The 27,658-nt window shown below is 43.3% G+C and overlaps 2 protein-coding genes across 2 annotated transcripts in view; one reads left to right on the forward strand and one right to left on the reverse strand.

Annotated features, from left to right (window-relative positions):
* Positions 1 to 25,013, forward strand: LOC118585693 (acyl-coenzyme A synthetase ACSM4, mitochondrial). The gene is made up of 14 exons (XM_036190528.1): positions 1 to 143; positions 3,523 to 3,765; positions 4,459 to 4,669; positions 9,133 to 9,340; positions 14,508 to 14,651; positions 15,866 to 16,022; positions 17,975 to 18,054; positions 19,094 to 19,217; positions 20,918 to 20,998; positions 21,136 to 21,237; positions 21,660 to 21,787; positions 21,909 to 22,008; positions 22,636 to 22,755; positions 24,212 to 25,013. Exons 2-14 carry the CDS (start codon positions 3,565 to 3,567, stop codon positions 24,296 to 24,298), a joined length of 1,743 nt encoding a protein of 580 aa, XP_036046421.1. The 5' UTR covers positions 1 to 143; positions 3,523 to 3,564; the 3' UTR covers positions 24,299 to 25,013.
* Thumpd1 (THUMP domain containing 1) overlaps positions 24,936 to 27,658 on the reverse strand; it is a 26,061-nt gene continuing 23,338 nt past the window's right edge. Inside the window, exon 5 of the mRNA XM_036190562.1 lies at positions 24,936 to 27,053. Coding sequence (XP_036046455.1) covers positions 26,647 to 27,053 — 407 coding nt within the window. The 3' untranslated portion in view covers positions 24,936 to 26,646. The remainder of the gene's footprint in view (positions 27,054 to 27,658) is intronic.

Below are 27,658 nucleotides of genomic sequence, written 5' to 3' on the forward strand. Positions count from 1 at the left end.
CTCCCAACTGTACACCAGAGGCTCGAGGCCACAGTGACATAGACACCATCAAAAGAGGAGAAGGCAGGAAGGAAGCAACTTTGTGGCATAAACAGCCTTTGAGAAGGAACTGGAGGCCTTCTGGATCAGCAGTACCTTTGCTGGTAAGGTCGATGTGTGTGGCTACATGGAGGGGACTTTATCTAGCACAGCTGCAGTAAGGAAGCAGGCTATGTCACCCTGATAGATCCCTACAGACAGACCCAAGGCTGAACGACCATCTTTGATATTTCTACTTAGTAAAAGCAAAATTCAGAATTCAGCACCATATAACAGAGAAATATTCACCCAAGTGGCCAACTGTTGCTCGGTAATTTTTCCCACTGTTAAGTTTTCTTTTTAAACTCTGGAGACCACAAAGGGTTTAGAAATTATTTAGTTCCACTCTCTCAATTTCACAGAGATTTTTCTTGAGACATTTTTAACAGCATGTTTATGTACCAATTTCTCCAAAGGTGTTGTTTGAATTTAAAACACTTGGCAGCCTGCAGATTTGACCCTGGAAATCTCATACACTTCCCTGCAGAATCCCATGTCAGGAAATGGCTTCATTCAAAGCAAAATGGTGACTCCTCAGAGTTCTGTGTTCTCTTTTAAGGCCCATCTGTACCAAAGTCAACCCCGAAATCAAACATAGACCAAAAAGATGGGAACAAAGAAATGTTATTGGCGAAAGATATCTCAAGGTCAACGGAGAAGCTGACTCAATCATGTGCGCATCTGTAGTATTCATGCCTTCATTTCTGCTCAGAGTGCAGAAGACACCAGGATGCAGTCAGTTCAGATCTACCTATAACATGTAGTTTTAGATTTGTTTGTATATTAATGTAACCATTAGTTGGGATATGGGACATTTCTCCCTGGTGGTATGAAAAATAAGAATGTTCCATGAAAAATCATTGTCCTTTAATTTGGAGGAAGGAATGCAGATGAGAAATTTTTTCCTTTACGATTGATACTATTTGTAGGCAGAAGAGTGTTCTGGGTGTCTGTGTCTTGAAAGTCTTTCCAGCTCACTAGACTGAGACCAAGAACAGGGGGATTGAACAGAGGTGAAGGTGAGGGTGCTTTGGGCAGTGGAGCAAGGCGCAGCATTAGAACAGTCAGGGAGGAATGGCTTGACTCCAATTCTTTAGCTTTTGTCTTTGTGGATTTTTTTTCTTTCACTAAAGTCTTCCAGGATAAATTGAGGTTCAAATTTTGTTTTATTATGGTTTTGGTTTTGTGGAGACAGGGTCTCATGTAATTCCAGCTGGTCTCAAACTCATGGAAATCCTCCTGCCTTAGCCAAATGCTAGGATCAAAGCATGAGCCACAATGTCTGCATGACAGTGGGCTGTTCTTATGCAGCACTTTTGGGTCTTAGCTGTGTACCAGGCAGAAGGCAGGGACCTCCAGAAGCCCTGCACTTAGCCAGCAAAGACAGGACAATCATTACTGTGTTGCCCGGATGAGAGTCAGAAGTGAACAAGCTGAGGAACTGGGAAAAGTCACTCAGAGAAAAAAACTTATGTGTGAGTGTACACACACCCACACGCAACTGTGTGTGTGGTATACATGCGTATGTTTGAACATATGTGGTCATGTGTGTGTGCACATGCGTACCCATGCGTGCATGCATGTTGGAAGAGTGAAAGATGGCTCCACTTGGCAGCATGTTAAATTGTGAGCTGGCCCCCTCTGCTTTTCTTTCTTCTTTACTGCAATACCTGCACTACATTTCCAGAAAATTGCCTGGGGAAGGCACAAACTCTCTCTGTGTGTTGTTTCTTCTCTTTTGAAAATCACATTGATAATTAGTAATGCATGTTAATTATATGTTAATTAGTTTCATTATAATGTTTCCAGGCATGATCCCTCTTTCCACACTGACACAAGAGTTTAATGCCAACAGGACTAAGAGACATAGCTCTTCAAGGGCTGTGGCAAACTTCATTTTTGCTCCAAGGAGTCCAGACCTCACTCTGGGGCAAAGGGGCATGAACCCAACAAGAGGGAGCAGCACCTTGAGCCCTGTGTGCTGTTGTTCCATGTCACCAGTTCAGAGCCAGCTTCCCTTTGCACCCGCACACTTTTCCACTCCAAGTAAACTAACTTTCTGGAGCTCAAAGGCGGAAGGGTGGGGGTGCTCACCATAGACAAGAATGCTTATTGAGAAGGAAACACAAAGGACATTGTCCACTAGGTCCTGTGGTAACAGGAGCTCCTAGCCTCGGCTCTGCCACCATGAGCAAGACCCATCTTGGGCAAGCTACTAGAGTCTGCATCAGCCTCCATGTCATTTGATCTGCCTGCCTCTGCCTCCCGAGTGCTGAGATTAAAGGCGTGTGCCACCACCACCCCGGCAGCCTCAGTGTCTTTACCTGCAAAGTGGAAACAGCAGCAGCTTCAGCCTTGCAAGCTTCTACTGCGCATGTGCAATAACAGAGGGGGAGGGGAGGGCGGGAAGTGCTGGCCTCTCTAGAGCAAGAGCTTCATAAACAGCGGCTCTTTTTATTGGCTCTAAGTCGCCCTTGGTGCTAAGAATGGAATACACAGCCATGTAGTGCTTGTCCAGAGCAGCTAGGTTAGACAGCCAGGGCTCGTGTATAGAAATGACAGCACATAGCAGACTGATATCACCTGAATAACCCACAGTGCCAGTTACGTGAGATCAAAGCGAGAAGTAACTATAGAATTAGATGAAAAATACAAATGGAAGAAAAGGTGGGTAATTTTAACTACTACCACAAGCTAGTTCGAAAGAATTGGGACTGCAATCCAGGTATCCTAATTCACATGCTAATAGTATTCCATGAAACTGTCATGACACTACCCGAACTGCAGTAATTAACAACTGGAAGGACCTTTTTGACAAGTCACACATTTTTACATGTATTATCTTATTAAATATTCATAATAAGGAGTGAGGGATTGTATCTCCCCCACTACCATCAATGAGAACACTGAAATATGGGAAGATGAGAATTTTTCCAAAGTCATATGGCCATCAGTTCATAGCTTCAGTGAAAGTTTCAGTGAATCATGATGGAGGGATAATGGGCAGAGGAGAGCAGGATAGCTGGAATTGAGGGACTGGCAGACTATCTCTTCATGGTGGAAGTGGATGTTTTCAAAAGTGAATGGGATGATTTTACTGGAAGAAGAAACTCAGAGGAGTGAGCAGATATGATAAGAATGTGAGGTGATGTAGGGTGCAGTGGGGAGGGGAACAGAGCGACAGCCTTGGAAGCCAGTCCCAACTGCAAATATTCCCTTCGTGGTTTCCTTGGAGAGAAGACAGGGGCAGAAATTGAGAGTTTGACAATTTTACAGTTGTCCAGGTTCTTAGGGCTAAACTGGTCATAGGCAGAATGAAGAAGCATTCAGTAGGGTTGACACCAATCAGTGTCTGGAGGTGACAGAGCTATATGAGGATGGAGCATTCTTTAGGAATCCACATCCCAATCCCCAGCTGACACTCCCCACTCACTGTCCCCACAGGCATCTCCACTTCCTATCTGAAGACAAAGTCTTCTGGCAATCATGAATGTTCTCCTCCACTATCAGAGACTTAGATTTATCTGGCTTGCCAAGCCAGCCAGCCGGCACTTCCACAGAGACCCCCAGCTCTGGACACCTCTGACGCTTGCCGACTTTGAAGCCATAAATCGCTGTGAGAAGCCAGTACCCAAGAACTTTAACTTTGCTGCAGACGTACTGGACCAGTGGTCCCAAAAGGAGAAGGTACAAGACAGCAGGTCTCCACTGATCCTGTTGCTCTGTCATCCACGTCCTCTCAAATCAATTCTTTATCTCAGCAAGGGCAGGAACGAAGATGGCTCCATGGGGTCTTATCAGTACCAAGAGCCCGTATACACACTTCGTTCCGACCAGTGTCTATCTTTTTGTTCCTCTCAGAAAATTCAAAGTCCAGGGAGATGGGATCAGATTCGTTCAACCTTGGAAACATACTCCTTCCCTGTTGAGAAAAGGCAAGCCCCCTGAAGGGGTGTGTTTCCAAGACTGTTGAACTGCAGAAGAGAGTTTCTTCTGCAGGCACACGGGAGCAGGTGTGGAGAAGGAACAGTGGCAGATTATCTGATCTGCCTTCTGTGTCTGTCAGCTTTCCATTGCTGTGACAAAATACCAAAGGCACACAACTTAAAGTGAAGAGGGATTTCTTTTGGTTCATGGGTGCAGAGATTTCAGCGTATGCTCAGTTAGCCCTGTGGCAGCCTAGGGTGTCACAGGGAAAGTGCCTGCACACTGCAGGGCAGCTGAGAGGGGAGGGAGAAGGGCCTGGGGTTTGATTATTCTCTTCCTTCCGCTAAGCTCTAGAGCCACAGGATAGGGACCATCCCTTTTAACACATGTGTCTTTGGGTGACATCTCCAAACCTTGGCACATTACTTTCTCCTTCCCATGTGTCCTGGCCAGTCTGGAGAGAAGCCAGCCAACCCCGCCTTGTGGTGGGTGAATGGCCAAGGAGACGAAGTGAAATGGAGCTTCCAAGAACTGGGTTCCTTGTCCCGAAAGGCTGCTAACGTGCTCACCAAGCCCTGCGGCCTGCAAAGAGGAGACCGGGTGGCTGTGATTCTGCCCCGCATCCCTGAATGGTGGCTCATCAATGTGGCTTGCATGAGGACAGGTCAGTATCATAAATGTCACAGTTGTAAAACACAGAGACCAAAATATGAGAATTTTCTGAAATTCCAGCTTTGACTAGAGCTACCCTTAAAGAAAGTAGAGAAAGAAAAGTTAAAATTAAGAGCAATCATGGTATAATAATAATAACAACCTTAAGAAAGGAATTGCTATTATTGTGATAACCATTTGCTAAGGCATTTGCCAAAAGTCACACCACTTGAAAGTTTCACAAGTAGGGATCTGGGGAGATAGGTCACCAGGTAATGTGCTTGTGCAAACATGTGGCCCTGAATTCCCACATAAAAGTTTGGTATGGAGAGACAGGTGCCTATAACACCAGCACTGTGGGGCGAGACAGGCACATCTCCAGGGCTCACTAGCTAGGCACATCTAGTCAAACCAGAGAGTTCACACCTATATACTCCCACACACAAGTTAAAAATGAAAGCGAGAGTTACACTATTCAGAGTTACACACATAGCTCTACAGAAGCAAATGTGAATGCCAGCACTTCTGTACAGTGCAGAGTGCTGTGCCCACAGCCCAGAGTTCTCTCTTCTACGAGTGTGTATCTGGATTCTCTGCCACAGGAAAAGAAAAAAGAAAAGCAAGTATTTGGGGATGCAAAAACTTGTAAGAATATAAAGTACTCTGGATCCAAGTTGGAAAAACATCCCGTCCAAAGAACTGATATATCCAATTACACATTTTCCCCAAAGTAGTACTATAACGCACCCCAAGTAAAAATTTGTGCTTTCTGACAGGAGTCGGTAAGCCATAGACTACAGGTTCCTCTTGTTGGGTAAACAAAATTCTTTGCACTGCAGTAAACCTACTGACTGAGACTAAGATCAATCCTGCAGTCAACAGAGTCTGACATACCCACCCGGTCCTTTACTAAAGAATTCTCTAATTACTCTAAAAAACACCACCAATTTTCAGACACCAACTAAAATAAATGAGAATGCCTAAGGACAGACTACTACAGAGAACAGAAAGATGTTTGTGCAATGTTATTAAAAATCATACAAAATGGAGACAACTTGAATTAACAATGATTGAATAATTTATAGCCTACTGAGATGTAAGTTTAGTTGAGGTGCTGACTGCTGCTTGAATGTCTGGTCCTGATGGGGTAGACCTTAAAACACAATTTATACTAATGATAACCTAACGATATTAATATAATCAGGAGAATTTTGTAGAATTTAAGACACTTGCTGCTAATAAAATAAAATAGATGAAAACAGAAATATAAAAATATTTGCATTCACTATATAAAAAGGAGACACAAATGTGAAAACAACCGTAGTTGGAAGAAGATTAAGAGTGGTTTTATCTGTCCTAAAATATGCACTTCATATTGCTTGATATAACTTATTTATGAAATCCATGAATACAAACACACAAGCTAGTGTTTTGTTTTTTAAAAAAGTTCGTTAAATGAAAAAACCAGCTGCGGACCTGCTTTCTCCCAGGAAGTCGAATCCTTTATGTGGATATTTTAAACAGTTTGCACCCACAGCCTGGCAAGCTGTTTTGATTTGCTTCAAGGCATATTCAAGAAAGCCTGAGATACTTGCCATCCAGCAAATATTTGCTGTCTGAAATCCATTAGCAGAACCTGCCCCCACTCGCAAGGTGGTAAACGAGCCATTGAACAGATTCACAAATCCACCAAGGAGACTATACTTGTGAATCAGCAAGAGCAAATGATTTGTAAGAGAAACCATTTTATATTTTTATGTTGATTGATCACTCTGAGATGCTCTAATGTGTTTTCTTAAGAGAATAAAAGCTTAAGCAGTTGAAATATATTCAGTAAAGCAGGCTTGGGATGGCAAGATGGCTCTGCAGGTAAAGGTGCTTGTTGCTACACAAACCCAGAAGTCCCAGTCTAATCCCTAAAGGTGAAAGGAGAGCACTGACTTCATGAAAGTTGTCCTCTGTCCCCATGCACACCATAGCATGAGAACTCTCTCTCTCTCTCTCTCACACACACACACACACACACACACACATGCCGCAGACCACCCAGAGGGAGACCACCACTGCGGGAGAACCAGGGAGAAGGCTCAAGGAGAAGTCAGGAATCAGCGAGGAGAATGACAGACAGACACATATGTTGATGTGCTGCTGCAATTTTACTTCTGTATAGGCAATGCTTATATACTTTTACAATCAAGGAATTTGGCAGGGGGTTACATCAGACCATTATTTTTTACAATTATTCAGAATCAGCAAGAAACAATAACAAGAGACATCCATATCTATTTTTGTGTATCACTTCCGCAGCGGGAGTTCATTGTGGCTATTGTCTGAGGGCATGATCTCAGAATTTTGTGAAATCTGTCTCGCGCCAGTGACCACATCTGTGGGGAGCCAAACTCTTGCCAGTCTGGGTTATATTTTACTATCATATACCCATTTGCTTTCCAAGCCGTTTTTTCCCCTCATAATTTACCCATCTGTTCCCAACTTCATCATAACTTCCTGTATATGGGAGCGGCTCTAGGTAACTTCCACTTTCGGGGGTCCACCTAGGGGCTGTCCACCAGCTCCCTCCTAAAAAGTACTGTGTATACCCCCCGGGAAGTGTGTGCTGGGGAATTTTTCTCTAACTCTTTTTCTCTAGAAGGGTCTGGCATGCTATGTTTATTCCCTTGTAACATTTTTATTTTTACTTTCATTTTTGGGCTCTCTGGCTGTTTCTGACAAGAGCTCACGCTGCTCTACTCTAAACAGGAACGACCCCAGAGATGTATTTGAGGAAGTCTTTTGAGCTTCCTTATACACTGGTCTGATAAATGGAGGTGCTCCGGGTACAGGTGACCTGGGTCAGTCATGTTGGTGCCGACCTGTACTGGTTGTGCTGTTAACTGAAGAAGACACAGATAAGACATACAGAGAAAGATCATGATTAGTGCCAACAAGGACTGTCGTCAAGGCCATTTCGTTCTCCAGGGCTTCCTGGGATCCTCAGGCTGCATGACGATCGCTGATTGTGGGGGAACCGCTTGAGGCCATGCTCCAGGAAGCTCCAACCTCAACCCTTCAGCTGCTGGGCCCCAGCGCAGCGGCATACTTGCTACAGCTACACAGGTGTCACAGCTGTGGGCGTAGCACACACACACACACACACTCACACACACACACACACACACACACACACACACACACACACAACTTCCTATTTCGTTGATTTCAGAATACACAGCAAGGAATACATAGTTATACAGAACAGGTCTTGGGAATAATGGGAATGTCTTATTGGCTTTGCCACTGACTGACTTTGTGACCCTTGGGTGAGTTATCATCCACTGGCATATGATATGTGCTCAATGAGGTGGTGGCTACTGCCATGTTCTGCATGCCATTGTCTTCCCACAGGGTCACTCTGGAGAGTCAAACCACCTTCTCTTTGCCCCATGTGTTCTACTCGTGAGGAGCTTTGAAAACATATCTCTGGCTAGTGTATAGAATGAAGTGGGGTAAATTGTTATCCTAGTCATCTAAGCAAATCTTAGTGGTACCCGACCTTTACATCAGAGATCTGCAGGCTGGTTTTGCCACTCACCAGCTATCACCAGAGTCTGAATATGCCTACCTGGATGAACAGTTGTCATGGGTTATTGAGATGGCTCAGTTAGTAAAGGTGCTCACTGCACAAGCTTAGCTTCAGGAGTTCAATTCCTAAGACCCACAAAAAGAAGGAAAGAACCAAGTCCACAAAGGTATCATTTGACCTCCATACAAAACACTCACATGCACATGCACCCACGTGCACCCTCAAATAATAGATAATTAAATATATTTCTTTAAGTTTTTGAAAAGTCATCTCTAAGCATCCGGGTCTGTACAAGCTATCAAAAAGTGATGAGCCGGCATTTTTGCATCTGCATATAGTTTTTCACTCTGTTCTGTTGCACTGGTGTAGTATGTGTATTATAAAACATTTGCAAAGAGGAGATGGCACATGAAAAGAATTCTAGTGTCTCAGTACTTTTCAAATTTCTATTATTTTCTCCTCTCATTCACAGTGGATTATCTTGCAAAACTCACCTTGGTTGAAAGATTGAATAAGATAATGTTCATGAAAAATATGTCATAAAATGTAACATGAGGATTAAATGTTACATAACTGCTGCATAATCACATCAAACATGACATTAAAATGGCTCTTAGGATTAGCCCGTCATGAACCAGATGCTGTCATTATCCCCACGTTACAGGTAAAGAAGGGAAGGCCAGAGAGACTAAGTTGCAAGGCCAGGACTAGACCCAAGGCCTGTCAGACTCCATAGCCAGAGCTCTAATGATCCCACATGCCAGGAGCCTGTGGGGTGTCCCAGGGAACCAAGGCACAGGTGGCTGAGGGCTGAAGTTCTTCCCCACCCAGATGCAAGGCCCACTTTTCCCCATGGACTCCAGAGCTGTTAGCTCAGGAATTGCTTTATGTTTCAGGGCTTGTCTTCATGCCAGGAACAATACAATTGACCAGAAAAGACATCCTCTACCGGCTGCAAGCATCCAAGGCCAAGTGCATTGTGGCCAGTGAGGAAGTGGCCACCGCAGTGGACTCCATCGTGTCAGAGTGTCCCAACCTGAAGACTAAACTCTTGGTGTCTCCACACCGCTCGGACGGATGGCTCAGCTTTCAGGAGTTACTTCCGTGAGTATTGGGGGCAGGAGGCACTAGCAACAGCACAAATCATAGCTACCGCTCTGAATCTGCCTGTCCAATAACTCAGCAGTATCCTGAGCTCATCTAGATTCCTTCCCCAAAAAGAATTTTTTTAAGTGTATGTATGTTTTGTCTACACCTAAGTCTGTGCACCACATGCATGCAGTGCCCACAGAGGCCAGAAGAGGGCGTTTGATCTTCTGGAGTTACAGGTAGTTGTGAGCTGCCATGTGGGTGTCAGGAACTGAACCTGGGTCCTCTGCAATAACAAGTGCTCTTAAATACGGAACCGTCTCCCCATGCCCCCAAAGAATCATTTACTAAACGATTTGCTGGCAGAAGGGAGAAATGCAGCTCTGCCCTGACTTTCCTGCTTCCTCTGTGGCCAGTGATGAGTGTGCAAAGGCCTTTTACCAGTCTTCCTTTCATTGCTTGGACATGCTCTAGCTCAGGGCCTTTGCACTGGCTGTTTCTCCTGCCTGGGACGCTCTGTCCTAGTCCTTTTCATAGTTGTTCCTTCCTGTCCCGTTTCAGTTAAAATGTTTTATCATTTTATCAGTGTTGATGCCCCTGCCCAACTAGATGAGAGCCATAGGCTCTTTTCCCTTCACACCACTGTTTCTTCACATTGCTGGTCCCTCTGAGTGATCAGACTAGTCTTTTGTTCTCATAGATTTAGTTTTATCTGGTCCACCACTTGGCTTTGTAAATAAAGTTTTACAGGCACACAGGAGTGCTCATTTAGTTTTATTGTCTATGGCTGCTTTCATGGAATGATAGCAAATTTGGGCAGTTGCAAGAGAGACCTTATTACACACAGAGCCTAAAATGTCCGCCATCTGGCCCTTTGCAGAAAACATCACAGCTTCTGTCCTAAATTATATGCTCAAAGGAAGACAAAACTTTGCTGCTTATTTGGTTGATACCTTTATCTTCAACACCTAACAACACATAGCTGGGTGCTGAAGGAATATTTAATAATCAATTGAACAAATAGATTGTTTAACCTCGGTTTTCTTCCTTTGTAAAATGGGGATAATTTGTACTGCAAATATCTAATGATAGTTGAGGATAAAATAAGCTATGAGAAAGCATCTCCTAATATTTTAAGAAATGAGAAAAAATGTTCATTGATAGCATTATACTTATTTAAGTGGCTGATGATTTGAAAAAATAAAAACAATGCAGGTCGTATTTTTTTTGTAAGTTGTGAATACAGGTAAGTTAAATGAAATTTCTTAATCTATGAAATCAGGATAATGGCAGTATGGGGTTGCAGAAAAGACAAATGGAATAAGGTAATATGACATTATCTTAGCTAGGGTTTCCATTGCTGTGAAGAGACACCATGACCACAGCAACTCTTATAAAGAAAAACATTTAAGTGGGGTGGCAGCTTACAGTTTAGAGATTCAGTCTATTATCATCATGGTGGGTTATGGCAGCAAACAGGCAGACATGGTGCTGGAGAAATAACTGACAGTCCTACATTTTGCAGGCAACAGGAAGTGGTCAGTGACACTGGGCAGTTATCGTGAGCATAGGAGACCTTAAAGCCTGGTTCCACAGTGGCACACTTCCTCCAACAAGACTACACCTACTCCAACAAAACCACACCTCCTAATAATGCCTCTCCTTATGAGCTTATGTGGGCCAATTACATTCAAACTACCACAGACATGCTCAGCATAATGCTGAGAACAAATAGTGCAGTAATTGCAATTGTACTGGAAGGCTGGATTCACACAGAGGATGAAGGGAGCAGATGTGGAGCTGGTTGGCTTTGTGTGAGGAGACAGGGTGGCTGGGGAACTGTCATCTGGAGGACAATGAGACTGTCAATGCTGCTCAGTGGCACAGTGCTTGCCTAGAATGACAAGGCCTCGGGCTCCATTCCCAACACCACAAAAAACGGAAACTAAAAGCAGGCGTAGAGTATATTCCGGGGGTCAAAGCAGGAGAATGCAGATCTTAGAAGCCAGTTTAAGTGACACAGCACTATCAAAAAAAGAAAAAAAGGAAGGAAGGAAGGAAGGAAGGAAGGAAGGAAGGAAGGAAGGAGGGAGAGAGGGAGGGGAAAGGGAACGAGGGAAGGGAGGGAGAGAACCAGCAGAGACTGCTATAAGATAATAAGACCAGGTTTAGGAGAGCTGGAGAGATGGCTCAGCAGTTAAGAGCACTGACGACTCTTCCAGAGGACCTGGGTTTGATTCCCAGCACCCACATGGCAGCTCACAACCATCTGTAAGCTCAGTTGCAATACCCACTTCTGGCTTCCATGGGTCTACATGCATGTGGTGCACAAACCTACATGTAGGTAAAGTGGTCATATACATTTTTTAAGATAGTAAGTTAACCACTAGCCATAATCAGATCAGGGATCTAAGAATATCCAGACGTCTAACATGTGGAGAACATGTGAGTCTCAGGTATAAAGATAAAAATCTGGAAGTTACCAGGAAAGAGTCAGCTCTGAAACTCCAGAGCTCAGAACTCAGTGGAGAGAAAAGCAGACCTCAGCATCACCCTTGCGCATCTTCCTGTCTCTCAGAGATCCTAATGTCTCTGCTTCTAGAAAAAGTAAACACATAGTAAAAGCTTTGTATTAATAGGTTTCCTTACTGAATTGAGAAATGTCCAGAGACAAGACATGTCCCCTAACCTAGGATGTTAGATAAAGTAACATAACCCCCAACTCTGGAACTCACAACATCAAACCCAATATTTGTACTGAAAGAAAAAATTCAATGATCTTTTTCCATTTTGAAGAAAGAGAGTTACCAAAACTATCTCAATACTTGGTGAAACTATTTTTGGCATTGTGGCCTGAATATGTTTATTACATAATGGTCTCTGCAGTTTTGATGGCGTCCTTCATCATTAAAATTAGCTGAGGGTTAGAGATGTAACCCGGATGAGGGAGTTCACCTAGTGTGGATGAAGCCCTGAACTTCTCCAATGCCTTGAAATCTGGGTGGGGTGGCATGTGTGTGTAATGTCAGCACTCAAGAAGTGGAGGCAGGAGTAAATTTAACATCATCTTCAAATGCAGTTTTCAGCCAGCCTGGGCTCTATAGACAGTGCCTCAAAACAAAACGATAATATAAAATGAAATTCATTGAAATGAAACCTTTTACTTGGAATTTTTTCCAAAAGGTAAATTAAAAATATTATGTATGAGGCAGGGCATGGTGATGCACGCCTTTAATTCCAGCGCTCAGGAGGAAGAAGCAAGCAGATATGTAAGAGTTTGAGGCCAGACCAGTCTATATAGTGAGTTCCAGGCCAGTCAGGGGCTACATGGTGAGGTTGGTGTGTGTGTGTGTGTGTGTGTGTGTGTGTGTGTGTGTGTGTGTGAAAATCTGAAATATTGTATCAGTTATCCATCACTGACTAACAGCCCATCCAATATTTACTGATGTAAAAACAAAAGTAACATTTTATTTGCTTATATGCTGTGAGTCAGAAGTTCATAAACAGTTCACCAATGGCAGCTGGTCTCTGTGTCACATCATCTTGATGGGGTCAGAATATCAGAGAACAGGTTTATTCCTAAGCTATTGGTGCTGACTGACAGCAGAGGCACCTTTCATGTGGCCCCTCTGTCAAGCAAGATAATCTGAACATCATCTGGGGCTGAGTCCTCTGGTCTCCAAGGACAGGAAAAACAACTGTGACACCTTTGCAAGCTGACCAAGAAGTCCCAGAATCCCTGGCACACTGTTTGTGCCAGGCTAAGTTGTAAGTCTCACCCACATTTAAAGATGGAGGACCGTTGCTTCCATCCTTCAGTGCAAGAATGGTGTGTTTGTGCAGGGATGAGGGGGAGCTGGAGAGCTGTCTACACAGCCTTACACAGATTGCCATCACCTAAGATGAATGCTTTCCACCTTAGTAATCCAAGTACTGATGACCCAAACAGTACTGAGGGTTGCCTAATTGGCTAGCATGGACTGTCTTTCATTGCCCCATTTTTGGTATGATGCCAGCATGACTAGGAGAGCTCCAGACATAAACATTGTATACATTCTATACATGCACAGTATTTATGGGCTGTGAGACAGGAGGAATGGAATGGGAGATTGACAGTGGCATCCTGTCTCCATTATTCTCTTTTTTTCCTCATGAAGATGTATGCATGGTGTGTGTGTGTGTGTGTGTGTGTGTGTGTGTGTGTGTGTGTGTGTGTTCCCATGCATATGGGCACATATATATGTGAGAGTCCACATGTATGTGCTTGCATGTAAAAGCCTGAGGCTGACACCAGATGTCTTCCTCAATCTCTCTCATCACCTTACTCACTCTCTTATTGAACCCAGAGCCCATCAATGGCACTGTTCTGGGTAGATAACTTGATCTAAAGCTCCTGTCTCCACCTTTCAAGCCATGGAATCACAGATAGGCCACCACACCTGCCTGCCGTTTACATGGGTGCTGGGATCCAAACTCTGGTCCTCATGAGCCGTCTTCCCAGCCCTCATGACTCTTTTTTCTCAAAGCAAGCAAATGTTTCCTATAAGAAGGGCTTTGCACCTATTGGCTATAATTCTCCCAGGCCTATTCCTAACCCAGCCACTGGAAAGGAAAAGAATGATCCTGGTTGGCTAACTGAGGAGGCAGCTTCCCCAAAGCACTTGGCTACATAGTACCTGAACAAAACCAGACTTTTATTAGTTCAGGGAAAAGACAGGATGGCTATTTGGTCAGCTACTAGCTAGTTCTGTCAGGAATATTGAAGATTCTGAAGAACAAAAACTTTTTTAAGTTTGGTCTCAATATATTTTCCTTTTGAGTTTAAAGATCTTCCTCTAGGCCCCAATTCTTGAAATGGTATCAATTTATAAAGATTCAGTGCTATTTTTAATTTTTAAAATAAATTACAAAGACATTGTGCTTTTGTTCCTGACTTTGCAAGTTCCCTTAGCTGTCTATTTGGCCTACAATTAAATGAACCTACTAACGAGGACTTACGCTGTTGAATCTTTGCCCTGATCTTTAGAGCCCCTCGAAGATTTCATGGGAGTTTCTGCTCAGGGAAGCTTTGTGGTAGGTTTAGTCCACGACTCCCCTGTGGTAAGGGGGAAGTGAGAGCAGAACAATGGCAGGCTCTGTTGACTGGTCTGTCTTAAGCCTCTATCTTGGGGTTCATCTGCAGATTGGCTTCTGAAGAGCACAGCTGCGTGGAGACAGGAAGTCAAGACCCAATGGCCATTTACTTCACCAGTGGGACCACAGGCTCCCCCAAGATGGCTCAGCACTCACAGAGCAGCCTTGGCATCGGGTATACCCTTTGTGGAAGGTAGGAAGAAAAAAAAACGATGGTTTTGTTCTTATTTTGTTTGCAGCTAGGTCTTACACTGTGGCTGGCTCTGGACTGTAAATCACTATGTAGCCTAAACTGACCTCAAATTTACAGCAATCCTCCTCTCCCCACCCCCAAATTTGATATTGCAGGAGTGCACCACCACACCCACTTCTTTGTTTTGTATGCAGTTTCCCAGGCTGTCAATGGGACACCTCTCTTTGAATGGCTATTATGGTATCTCTAATAGAACTCTCAGTGCCCCTGTCCCACCCTAGGTAAATGGTGCCATCTAATTAACTGATCAAGCAATAATTTAGGACTGGAGCTTGATTCCTAGCATGTCTGCCATCCTCTCCTTATTGCCAGGTGAATTTACCTACCCAGAAGGGTCTTTAAAAATAAGTCTACCTAAAACTGTTACATTGCTCTATTTAGTTTTCCTTATACTTAAAGCATTCAATGATCAACCTCAATCATCAACCCATAAGATCCAGAATACCCAACAGATTGTCTTCTGGTATGCCTAAGGGTTTGCTATCTTGATTAGTTTTACTAAGATGGTAAAACCTGTCCACCATGGGTGGCACCATTCCCTGGGCTGGAGTCCTGGACTGAAAGTGAGCTGAGCATAAGCATTTGTCAGGTTCTGCTTCCTGACTGTCAACAGAGTGTTAACAGCTCCCTCAGACTCCCGCTGCCAGGACTTCCCCAGCATGGTGGAGTCTACCCTGGAACTGTGAGCAAAATTAAGCCCTTCCTCCTTCTGTCAGAGTATTTTATCACAGCACTTTAAAAATAATTACCTTATCTACCTCTCCTATAACATTTACATACTTAGTTCACATTATTGTGTGTTTGTTCCTACTCTGTTTCCCTAAAATAAAAGTAGAGATCTATCTGTGTGCTTCATGATAACAGTGCCTTCTATATAATACTTGCTCATTAAATATTTGTTATAGTGATGGACAAACCTATAAAAGTACACCAAACTCAGCCCCTATTCTACTGCCAGATGACTTAAGATTCAGGAAGTCCTTCTAATGAGAAGGGGAAGTACAACTCTGCATTTGCTCTGAGGCTTGCTTCCACTGTGGTGCAGGGCAAGGCTACTCCTCAAAAACACGAGTGTTTGTTACCAGTTGTTATGTTTGTTTGTTTGTTTAATTTTTACTTGTTTTTGTCCTCATCTGCTGCTTCTCTATATGTAGGTATTGGCTGGACTTGACACCCTCAGATATCATGTGGAACATGTCAGACACTGGCTGGATCAAGGCTGCCATTGGGAGCGTGTTTTCTACGTGGCTTCAAGGTGCCTGTGTCTTTGTGCACCGGATGGCCCAGTTCGACACTGATACCTTCCTAGATGTAAGTCTTGATCCCACAAAACCATAAGGAAGGGATTCCTCAGACTCCAGAGCTTCCCAAGGTTCTGGAAATCGGAGGGGGGAGGTTGTTTTGTTTTGGGTTTTTTTTGTTTTGTTTTGTTTTGTTTTTTTAAGGAGCCAAGTCTCAGGCAGCTGACTTAGGAATGCTTGTGCATGGAGGGGAATCATACCCTCAGAGGCTGCAGCTGCAAATTACTCAGGGTTTACAAGTGTGGATACGTCATGGCAGCTTAGGAGCATATTTCTAAATAACCAAAGGCTCAATTTTAAACATATTTTGTTTCTGATCTAATGGAAAAATGACAATAGCTGACCTTAGGAAGTGGCCTTTCTCTTACAGCAGTCCTTTCCAATCCCATCTCTTTCCCCATCCTGTGTTCCTTATTGTAATTCATAGACCCTAATACTCCTGCAAACCAGATATGCATATTTCCACCAGAGATGGCTACTTTAAGATATCTAATAGCACAGCAAGCTAACTGTATTCTATACCACATTTCAAAAGAACTAGAGGGCAAGATATTCTCAACACACAGAAGTGATTGTATTTGGGGATATTCATATGCTAATTGCCTTGATTTGATTGTATGCAATATATATATATATATATTATATATTATATATATATATATATATATATAATACTCCATTAATCAGGGTTCTTTAAACATTGCCACTGTGATCTTTTCTCACCTAAGAATTTTTTATATAACTCTCCAGATACACAAATCCAACATTATTGGCAATAAATCATAAAGAATATATTTTAAAATAATTCTTTGATATATATGTAATTGCATAATTCATTAAAAACAAAGCTAATTTATATCCTAATAAAAATATCTGACAGCTTTGGGCTGATGAAAACATGATTAAAGCCAATTATATTCAATAGTTAAAAAATCAGTTAATCTTTATAAAATCCATAGCATTTACAAAGCATCACACCTGTGTGTGAATAAAAGCTGTGTTCAATCTGTGATTATTTATTTATTTATTTTTGCTACCTGGTCTAACAAGATAGATTGAAGACCTTAAGAGAAATATAGTGAGGTAAAGGAAGAGGGCCCTCTGCATCAAGTTTAGCAAGTGTCCTGAAAAAGAACTGTTTACTCCACAATTTCAAGACTTTCTTTTGGAAAACAAGAGCATTTTTTTTTAATTTTATGAAGATAATATAGTTGTGAAAATCCTAGAGGACTTGTGTCATTCTGAGACATATACATTGCACTTACTAAAACATTAAAGCCTCTGAAATAGGTGCATAGAGGAAAAGGCCACTTTATGAATTAAGAGTTATTCTTGACATTATGACTGCGTAGCTGGCCTGTACACACGAGGACAACATTGTCCAGAATGTTTATGTTTAATACCAACCGTGAACACATTGAATGATGCAGTGGAGCCTGTTCCTCTGTTAAGGGCTCCTCTGAAGCATGATAGTTTCATTAGACTATAAGGGCCAACCTAAGGAACTAGAGGTGCAGTAAGCCTGGCAAAATTTACACCCCTCTAAAGTGCCTGTTTCTGCACTTGCTCACTATTCTCTGAAGGTGGCTGTCCTTCACAGGAATGGTGTGGAAAGGTCCTGGTTTATTAGCTCAGTGCAACACAGACACATGGGTCAAAACGGGTGTGAGTTCACCATGTGAAGTTCTGAAGTCCAGTACACCAGTTCATATTTTGGATTGTTCTCCAACTCAGCAATTCACCTATTGAATTTGACAGTGTAGGCCTTTTTATAGAATGTGTGCATTTCTCTTTCTATTAACTAGAATCCCCCAACATGTCACTAATGACAGCTGGTGAATATTGACTTCCTTATTTCACGTGATTAGAAGGCAGAAATGGAAAAGAAAGACAGTAAAATGTCCTCTCTAGCCATGGGCTCTAGCTGACCACTCCTGACATGTCTGTCTTTCTGTCATCCAGACGCTTACCACTTATCCCATCACGACCCTGTGCAGTGCTCCTACTGTGTACCGAATGCTTGTGCAAAAGGACCTTAAGAGGTACTGGACAGAACTCTCCATCTGAAGCACAAGCGGAAGCTGTCATCCAACATTGCAGAGCTTCCCTGTGGTAACACAGGGTGGCCAGGGAGTCTGAATCTTAGCACATTGACATCTGGACCATTGTGTCTAGAGCTATTCTGTGTACTGTATGATACTGAGCAGAGACCAGTAGCATTGTGCTCTCCTTTTCCTTCATTCATGACAATCAAAATGTCCCAAGATGTTATTGGTACCCTAGGGGGACAAAATCACCTGGCAGCTTAGAATCCAGGGGAAGGGCTGGGGAGATAGTTCAATCAGTCACATACTTGTCACTCAAGCTATATAGGGGTTACTTGAAGACACGAGGTACATTTTGCCACATAGCCTCTTGCTTTGGGGCCCCACTATGTATGAGAGTCAAACTGTCCCACGTTTTCTTGTCTGGATCCAATAGGCCACTAGTTAAAAGCAAAAGATCAAAAGTCAAGCAAGCTGGGCTTTGCTACTTGCTTACTTGACCTCGCTACGTCCCGTTAATTTTACTTATGACTCTGTGACAAGGATTCAGTGTGGATGGCATGCTTAGGCAATCTGCTGAATAGGTTCACAGTGCAGAGCATCCTACTTGATGCTCTATTACTGGGGAGGCTTTTACAATTCCTTTACTCTCTCTAGGTCCTTCAGTCCCCACTCTGTGGAATAGGGCCTGTGAGAAATCTAAGTGTTCCTAGAGCTATTATCATACTGCCCCACCTAATCTGTGTTATATCATGTATCTCATAATTATAATACTGTATATTATTATTAGCATTTTTATCTACCCTTTTCTCCTCTATGTTCCCCACCTGCCAAACGAGTTTCTTCAGGAACCTTCTGTTTGCCACTCATGTGCCCCACACAAATAGAAGTTACCCAGCAATGTAGGAGGTATTCAGAAAATATTTAGGTCCTGACCGTTTCTAAGGCCCATTTCTCCCAGCTCTTCTGTCGTTTGAGCCTCTGAACTTGTGATGAAATGTTCTCCCCCAAAGACCATGCAACTCTGCCTCCCCAGATATCAGTTCAAGAGGCTGCGGCACTGCGTGACAGGAGGGGAGCCCCTCAACCCAGAGGTGCTGGAACAGTGGAAGGCGCAAACCGGGCTGGAGCTGTATGAAGGCTACGGACAGACGGAAGTGGTACATTTGAAGGACCAAGTTTAAGTTTACAAGTCTACCTCAGTGGCCGTGGGAGATTGGACCCGAGACCCTAGAAGATACCAAAATCCTCAAATGTTCATATTCCTTATATTAAATGGGACAGGATTTGCACAGAATTTAAACACATCTTCCTTTATATTTTAAATTGTTAGATTCTGTATGGTACCAAACACAATGCAAAATGACTATTTAAAACTACTATTTAAATAGTTGCTCTGCTGCGTTAATTGGAAAAACAACAGGACAGCAATGCTTGTATATACTCAGTACAGGTGCAATTTTTGCTTATTTATTTATTTATTTATTTATTTATTTATTTACTTTGATTTTTCAAGACAGGTTTCTCTGTGTAGCCCTGGCTGCCTTGGAACTCCCTCTGTAGATCAGACTGGCCTCAAACTCAGAGATCAGAGACCCACCTGCCTCTGCCTCCTGGGTACTGGGATTAAAGGCATGTACCAACACCTCCCAGCAGGTGCAATTTTTAAAACCACATACTTCAAATCCTTGATTAGTTTCTCCTACGGATAGAGTCTATGTGTATGGAGACCTGGCTGTGCAGTGGGGCTTATTCAGCCCCAGGATTGACCACTGAGTCCTTGAGTACCCCACTCATGCTCCAAATCTTTATGGCATTTCTCAGAATACCTTGCTGCAAATAATTATCATAATTTGTGAATTGTTCAGTGAGGTATGGCTAAAAGGGGGCTATTATTGGCCTTTTTTTCCTCCTCCATGCACAGGAGATATCTCAGCGAACTTAGGGACTTAAAGGGGTTTTCCATTGCACTGAGAAGGACCTCCCCACCCCTGAGAGTCTCTGGGAGAACTTATTCCAACGTGCATAATGGCGCCTAGAAGGCATGGTTTGCAGCTGAATGGTCCTCAGCTAGGTGTGGCAGAATATGCCTGCAATTCCAGTACACAGGCAGCTGAGGCAAGACAACCACACATTCAAAGCTAGTCTCAGCTACCTCATGGGATCTAAGGTCACCCTCCACTCTGGTAAGACCTTTAGACCTTGTCTCTAAAGTTCAAACTATAAGAAAGAAGTATGGTTCTCACAACAGCAGCAGAGATGCCATATAGAAATGTGGTAGAATGCAAATCCTCAGATCCTACCCAACATCACTGGATCAGAACCTTGGGGGTGAGGCTCACCCCAGAAGATGACCTTGATTTTCTGGGAAAATCAGGCAAAACAGTGGTGGATGGGTGCAGTGTCTACAGAGGCTAGAAGAGGGTGTTGAATGCCCCAGAGCTAGACTTACAAGCAGTTGTGAGCTGCCAGGCATGGAAGCTAGGGATTGAACTTGGGTCTTCTGGAAAAGCAGTATGCATTGTTAAACACTGAGACATCTCTCCAGCCCTCTCCATGGTTTTTGTATACTTGTTTGTTTTGAGACAGGCTCATTCACTGAACCTAGCACTCACCAATTACGTTAGACTGGCTGGCCAGTGATCTCAAGGGATCTGCCTGTCTCTACCTCCCCAGCACTGGGCTTACAAGCTCACAACCACTACACATGGCTTTTTATGTGAGTCTGGGGATCAAAACTCAGGTCCTCGCTTTTGATAGCAAGTGCTTTATTAACTTGGCCATCTCCCCAGCCCCCCAACATGGATCTTGTTTCATTGTCAGAATTTATAAACCTATATAAAGCATGTCCTCTTTATAGGGAATAATTTGTGCCAATCACAAAGGACAAGAAATTAAACCAGGCTCCATGGGAAGAGGAGTAGTGCCCTACGATGTCCAGGTGAGTTGAGAAAACATGTGCTTCAAGAAGAAAAAATGCTTTCGTTGTCTTCTCTTTGAACTACTATTCATGATCTGCTTTCATTTTATTAAAAGAAAAAGAGGGGATAAAGACTCAAATTATTTATTTTATTCTAGATTATAGATGAAAATGGAAATGTCCTACCATCTGGCAAAGAAGGGGAAATTGCCCTCAGACTGGAGTCTACTCGGCCCTTCTGCTTCTTCTCTGAATATGTGGTATGAGCATGAAGAACATACTAGCCATGCCTGAATACAGAAACGGCCCCAAATTTCATATCCACCATACCTTGCTATGTCTTGGGCAAGTGTTAAGTACAGGTCTGTTTCATGAGCTGTAAAATGGGGAGAATGGCATCCATTTCTTGAGAGTAACATTAAGACAAATTCTCCATGTAAGGAGCCAATCACAGTGGCTGTCCTCAGAGAGGAAAGGTGGACCAGCAGAGAGAGAAGTTGCACGCAAGCCCTGAAGTTCACAGGAGAGGTTTAGCTCTTAGCTCTTAGATCCTTTGTGTTCTAGTGCCCTTTATAAAAACCCTGATTTCTTTTTATAAACATGCTGTGAAAGTCCCTCAGTGGATGTCACACCCTGTCTCTTCTGGCCAGACTAACTCCCAAATGCCACCTTTGATTGGTAGGACAATCCAGAAAAGACTGATGCCACAATAAGAAGAAATTTTTATGTCACTGGAGACAGAGGAGTAATGGACAATGACGGGTATTTCTGGTTTGTCGGCAGAGCAGATGATGTCATTATATCCTCTGGGTTTGTACATTAGCTTTCTTAGGAAGCGATGCCATGGCAGGGTGGGAGGTCTCCTGCTTGGGGAATGTGGCCGTCACAGGCTTCCTCACAGGCTTCCTCACAGGCTTCCTCTCCTCCGCAGGTACCGGATTGGGCCATTTGAAGTGGAGAGCGCGCTGATAGAGCACCCGGCAGTAGTTGAGTCTGCTGTTGTCAGCAGCCCAGATCCCATCCGAGGAGAGGTAGAGTGGATGTCAGAAGGAAAGCAGCAATTTCATTGTCAAGTTCTGTCCATGGGTCTATGGCAAGGGCCAACTCGGGGGCACTCCTTTAGTTCTCATCAGAGGGGACATTATGCAGGTAATCCACTTTACAAAGGAGTTTTCTATCTCAAAGAGGTCTGGGATCCTTTGAGTGGCCCATGACAGAAACACCCCTCAATTCAGGGGTCCGAGCTTCTTCCAAGCATTCCTGTGACGTTATGGAGGCTCAGTCTCCTGTCTGCCTACAATCCTTCACTGTAGTTCTTCCCATCACATAGCAGTCAGCTCCAGACACAAATAAGTATAACTCCCTCCCACCCCACCAGGAAGCAGTGAGTTCTTTTTGCAACTGTTTCAAGTAAATTCCACCTCATCTCTAGCCAGTGTGGTTCAGCAACTGATGTAGCCAACTGGCTAGACCTGGATGATATGCCAGACAAGGGCTATCAGGGAAGGTAAGTGCTGGTAGTTCTACCAGAATGAAGTGAGGGGAATATTGCTTAGACAACTCAGACACTGCTGTTCCGTGGGGATCAGATACTGTGTAAGCAGCAATGGTTCCAAACCCTTGATGTGTCTTACAAGCCGATGGCTTCCCTGCTGCAGGTGGTGAAAGCATTCGTGGTGTTAGCTGCACCCTTCAAGTCCTCCAACCGTGAGAAGTTGACTGCCGAACTTCAGGATCATGTGAAAAACTCAACAGCACCTTACAAGTACCCAAGAAAGGCAGGTGCAAGTTACCTATGACTGTGTCCGGTTTTGGCTTTACAATGACTATGTATCCTAGAAGATACCTTTCAAGTTTGTTTACTATGACAGTTTTTGTTTTAAAGTGTTTTATATTTAGGATACTACAAATGCTCTTTTAAAAAAAGAACATTTTAAAATCAACACTGTAGGGACTAGGGTATGACTCCTTGCTGTGTGAGGACCCCAGAACCCATGCAAATGCAGGGTAGGTATGTGGCCCACTTGCCTATAATTCTAGCCTTAGCAGGCAGAAATAGAACACCAGAGCAAGCTGGTCAAGGCAGAGGTAGAACACCAGAGCAAGCTTGCTAGCAAGACTAGCCATATCTGAGAACTCTGGGTTTGATTAAGAGACACAGCCTCCATAAAAAGTGGAAGAGTAACTGAAGATGATCCCTGACCCCAATCCACAGGCTACCACAGGCACAAGCATACATGTGCATGTGTACCCACATATAGGTATATACAGGTATGCTCACACATATGCAAAGAAAACACACATACACATACAAATGAAAAAAGAAAAAAAATCATCTGCAATACTAAGAATATTTTCAGAACTAATTAGGCCCATTTTATAAGGGGAAGATAAATGGAAGCTAAGAATCACCAAATTCCTAATTTTCAGAAGTGGCACCTGATCTGAGAGTAAACTAGGTTATGATACCCTATAAGCCCAAAATGTTCAAGTGCATCATTTAATTCTTAGACGTGCACGCACACACACAGAGAGACAGAGAGACAGACAGACAGAGAGAGAGAGACGTGCACACACACAGAGACAGAGAGAGAGAGAGAGAGAGAGAGAGAGAGAGAGAGAGAGCACTCTTCCTGGACCTGTCTTCAAAGGACAAAGAACAAGCACGTGTAAAGACAAAGATGGCTGCAGTGCCTTCCTGCACTAGAGCAGTATCAGCTACTGAATGAGTACAAGACCATCTCATCTCCATTGGCATCATTTGGGCCAATATGTAGTTCATGTGATCTGATCCAACCATCCTCACACTTTCTCCATTAAAATAACTAAATTGGTAATTCTTGGACTTTCAGAAGAGATGTGAAGGCATCTAAAGGTAACAGTATTATCCTGATAGAAGAAATCAAAGATGGAAGCCTATGGGCAGAGTGTAAGGTGGAAACTCTGAATACTCTATTAATCACCCCTAAATTCCTCATTTTCTTTAGGTCCCAGCTCTTAAAAACACAGTGTTTTAAGAAAAAGGCCTCTTCTCCGAACCAGAGGTAGTAGAAGGCAGTAGAGTCTTAGGTCCAGACAGAGGAAAGCCAAAGAAAGGGTGAAGAGATTATTTCCTTTTGGCAGGACACACCAAGCCTCCGAATGTAACCGTTAGTCAGTTTCTCCTACTGCACTGACAGCCAGGATGAGACAAATGGAACCAGGAGCCTCATGGTGTGTTTTTCTATCAATTAGGTGGAATTTGTTCAAGAGCTCCCGAAGACAATCACTGGGAAAATCAAACGCAACGTGTTAAGAGACCAGGAGTGGGGCCGAGCTTAGCTGGATGAGAATGAGGCAGGACTATGTAATGATGCAATTGTTTTAGTACTTGCTTCCTGAAAATTCAGTGACTATATGTTCTTAAAAAGCTTTACAATTTGTTTTTTTCCCCCCTTTCAAAATCAGTTTTGTTTTATACCTAAAGAATAAAAAACCAAAAAAGTGAAATCTAAACATGTTGAGGATGCTATTCTGAAGTTCAAGCCAACACAAGAGAATGAAGTATTGAAAATGGCCGGTCAAATGACTGCAGAGGAGCAGCATGCCATGAATCTGTGCTTTGTTCTTCTTGTCCTGATTACTCCAAATAAAGATGGGCTGTCCTAAGAGAAATGTTTACAACATCTGCAGAACCAGTCTTTATGAGATCATGGGCTCAAACCAGAAGAATAGATGACTCAAAGGCCAGTTAACACATTTAATGAAATTCAGTATGGGACTGGGGTTTGCTTTTAAGTAAATCTTGTGAAATATTTGAAACTTGTTCTTTTTAGAATTAATTATTCATGAATACTTTTTAGGACTATGAACCTGGATTTTTTGGTAATCATACAGATAAGCATTTTTATGATAAACATACTATACACATAGGAAGCCATTTAATATGGGGCAGAAAGAAAAGTACAGGATATCAAACTTTACTGAACAAATTCATTTTTATTTTTTAAAATATCAGAACTTTGAAAACAACCTGAACAATCAGTTGTACCAAGAACAAAATGGAAGTAAAAATTTTTGAAAACTGTGTTCAGCTTTGGAGAAACGTATCTTACAATACCAGGCTTACCTCCTCTGTCTGTAGAGCAAGGCAGGCACACTGGCCCACAGCACTGCGGTTTGGTTTCTGCTTCTTTATTTTCTATTTTAACTGCCTTTAACTGCCTTAACTTAAAACAACAAAAAACAAACAAACAAAAACCCACTTAATTCCCACCCTGGGATCGTCTGTAAACTAGCACACTGAAATGTCCGTGAAAATAAGGGCGTCAGATCTGAAAGCAAAGCAAGATGATAAGTGAGCTTAGATTCCAGGAGCACAAAGCACTGTACAACCTGCAAACAGCCTGTCAGACTCGGGTGTCACTAAACACAAACAATTGTCTCTGGACAATCAAAACCATAATACAAATCAAAATCTGAGGTGCAGCAACTTTGCCAAGCTCCAGGACTTTGTGTCTGAGCAAATGGTAATTTATCCCCAGGCCCTTCGACCTACACTATTAAAAGAAAAGTCCCTTTACCTCGGAGCAAGCCTCCAGAAGCCACCAGAGTTCTCTCCTCCCTTTTCCCTTAAGTGGTACTAACACATACTCTTTCAGGATGGTTTCAGTCTCAGACCTGAGTTAACATGTCAAAACCCCTGAGGCTGCTCCAGCCCCATCTGCATTAGCGAGGTGCTGCCCGTTCTCTGCTTCTCCCAGATCCTCTTGGTCTGGCTTACCGAGCAAGCCTCTAGCTATCTGAGAAGAAATACATTCTCACATCACTGGCTCTTTAGCCACTTGTGCCAGCAACCACTATATTTATACTACTTCCTAACTTGTTTTAAGATCTAAGCACAAGCCTTTTCCCAACCTAATGCTACAGCCACTTCGCAGTCCCCGCCTGGACAGTTGTGCAGTGCTCACAGGTCGCTGCCGCCCTTGACAATCTCTGCCTGTGAGGAATTCCTGGGAGCATGACAAACTGGAAAGACAGCTTGGACAGCAGTCCAGTGAAACCCTGGGGCAGTAGATGTTCGTGGTCGCTGATGTACTAGTATCCGAAGGGGCTCAGCAGTGATCCTCATCCCTACTTACAACCTTACAAGAAACGCCCATGGGTCTGCACCTCCAACAGTCCACTTCTACCTCACATCTTCTCTACAGAACTGCAGCGGTGGGCCAGCAGATCTGAACACTAAAACAAACATAACAAGGAAAACACAAAACGTACAAAGCCACCACAAAGTGATTCCCATACAATCCTTGCCACTTCTCTGTGTGTACAGTGAAGTGGCAGGGACAGCTGAGCCGAACGTAGCACATAACTTCCTCGGAATGAGAATGTCCTGCTGATTTCCCACTAAGATGCTGTTCAGTTCCACAGCAGTTGGCAGTGCTTAAAGGGAAACTAGAGAAAGTGATCAGGAGGCAGAGGCCAATGCCACCCTCCCCTAGGTAACAGTGCATGGGTCTGGACACACTGACATGAAGGCCTGGAAGGGCTCTAACAAAACTGTCCACAGTGACTGTGAGATCAGCATTAAGCAGCACACAAGAGCCAAAATATACTATCACAATTTTACAAAAAATTTTACATAGCTTGTTGCAGAACCCCAGCTGAGACCCACCTCCTGAGAGAATGACCTATGAGAGCTCATTTTCATTCGACATGGGTCCTTCTGAGACTTGACTTTCAAGTTCAGGTTTAGCTTCTCCCTCACTGCCCGCAGGGGCTTCAGAACTTGGACTTCTCTGCCCCAGCTCCTCGCTGCTCTCTGGCGCCACCTGCTGGCTATTTTTCCCCTCTGCAGGATCACTTTGATTCAACTTGCCATCAGGTTCCAATTTTGCTTCTTGGCCATTTCCCAGCTTTGGGTGAGGCTGTGAGTCTTTTGCACTCTTCACTACCTCTTGGAGGTTGTATTTTCTGAATAACACATAATCTTTCACAACACTCAGGCAACACACCGCTTTGATGATTTCGACTACCACCGTGTACTCTGGATTAGTGAGGTCCACTTTATTTTCTGAATTGAGGCTGCCCACTATTCCTGTAACAAAAATAGGAAAATGGGCTAAGAAGGAAGGATATGATGCCTGATAGAGTCAAACAGGCTTTCATCCCTTACTACCTGGGATTTGTTAAAACAGGGTTTATAATAATTTATTTTTCTATGTGGCCATCAATCAAATTCCATTAATACTTTTGTTTTATTTAGTTTCCAGACAGGGTCTCTATGTAGCCCTTGCTGGCCTGGAACTCACTGTGTAGATAGACCAGGGTGGCCTTGAACTCACAGAGCTCCACCTGCCTCTACCTCTCCACTGTGGGATCAAGGGCATGAGCGCACAGATCCATCAATGCTTTCAATAACTAAATACAAATAAAACCTTGGGACATTATAGGAGAGCAGTGGTGGAGTGGAGATGACTCAGCAGCTATGCACATGCACTGCTCTTGCACAGGACTGTTCCTGGCACTCCCACTGGAAGGCTAGACAATCACCTGTTAACTCCAGCTCAACAGGCTATGACAGCCTCTTCTGGCCTCTGTGGGCACTGCACTCATGTGCACAAACTTAATTAAGTGTGAATCAAAATACTTAGGGAAGAAAGTAACACCTGTACTTAATATGAACAGACTATCTTTAGTTGT

This window comes from Onychomys torridus, chromosome 1 (assembly GCF_903995425.1).
Source record: "Onychomys torridus chromosome 1, mOncTor1.1, whole genome shotgun sequence".
In the NCBI taxonomy this organism is placed as follows: Eukaryota; Metazoa; Chordata; class Mammalia; order Rodentia; family Cricetidae; genus Onychomys; species Onychomys torridus.

Coding starts and splice junctions, on each gene's coding strand:
- LOC118585693 (XM_036190528.1), top strand. CDS start 3,565: ATGAATGTTCTCCTCCACTATCAGAGACTTAGATTTATCTGGCTTGCC. Junction 3,766..4,458: donor AGTGGTCCCAAAAGGAGAAG/GTACAAGACAGC, acceptor TGTCCTGGCCAG/TCTGGAGAGAAGCCAGCCAA. Junction 19,218..20,917: donor GCTACGGACAGACGGAAGTG/GTACATTTGAAG, acceptor TCCTCTTTATAG/GGAATAATTTGTGCCAATCA.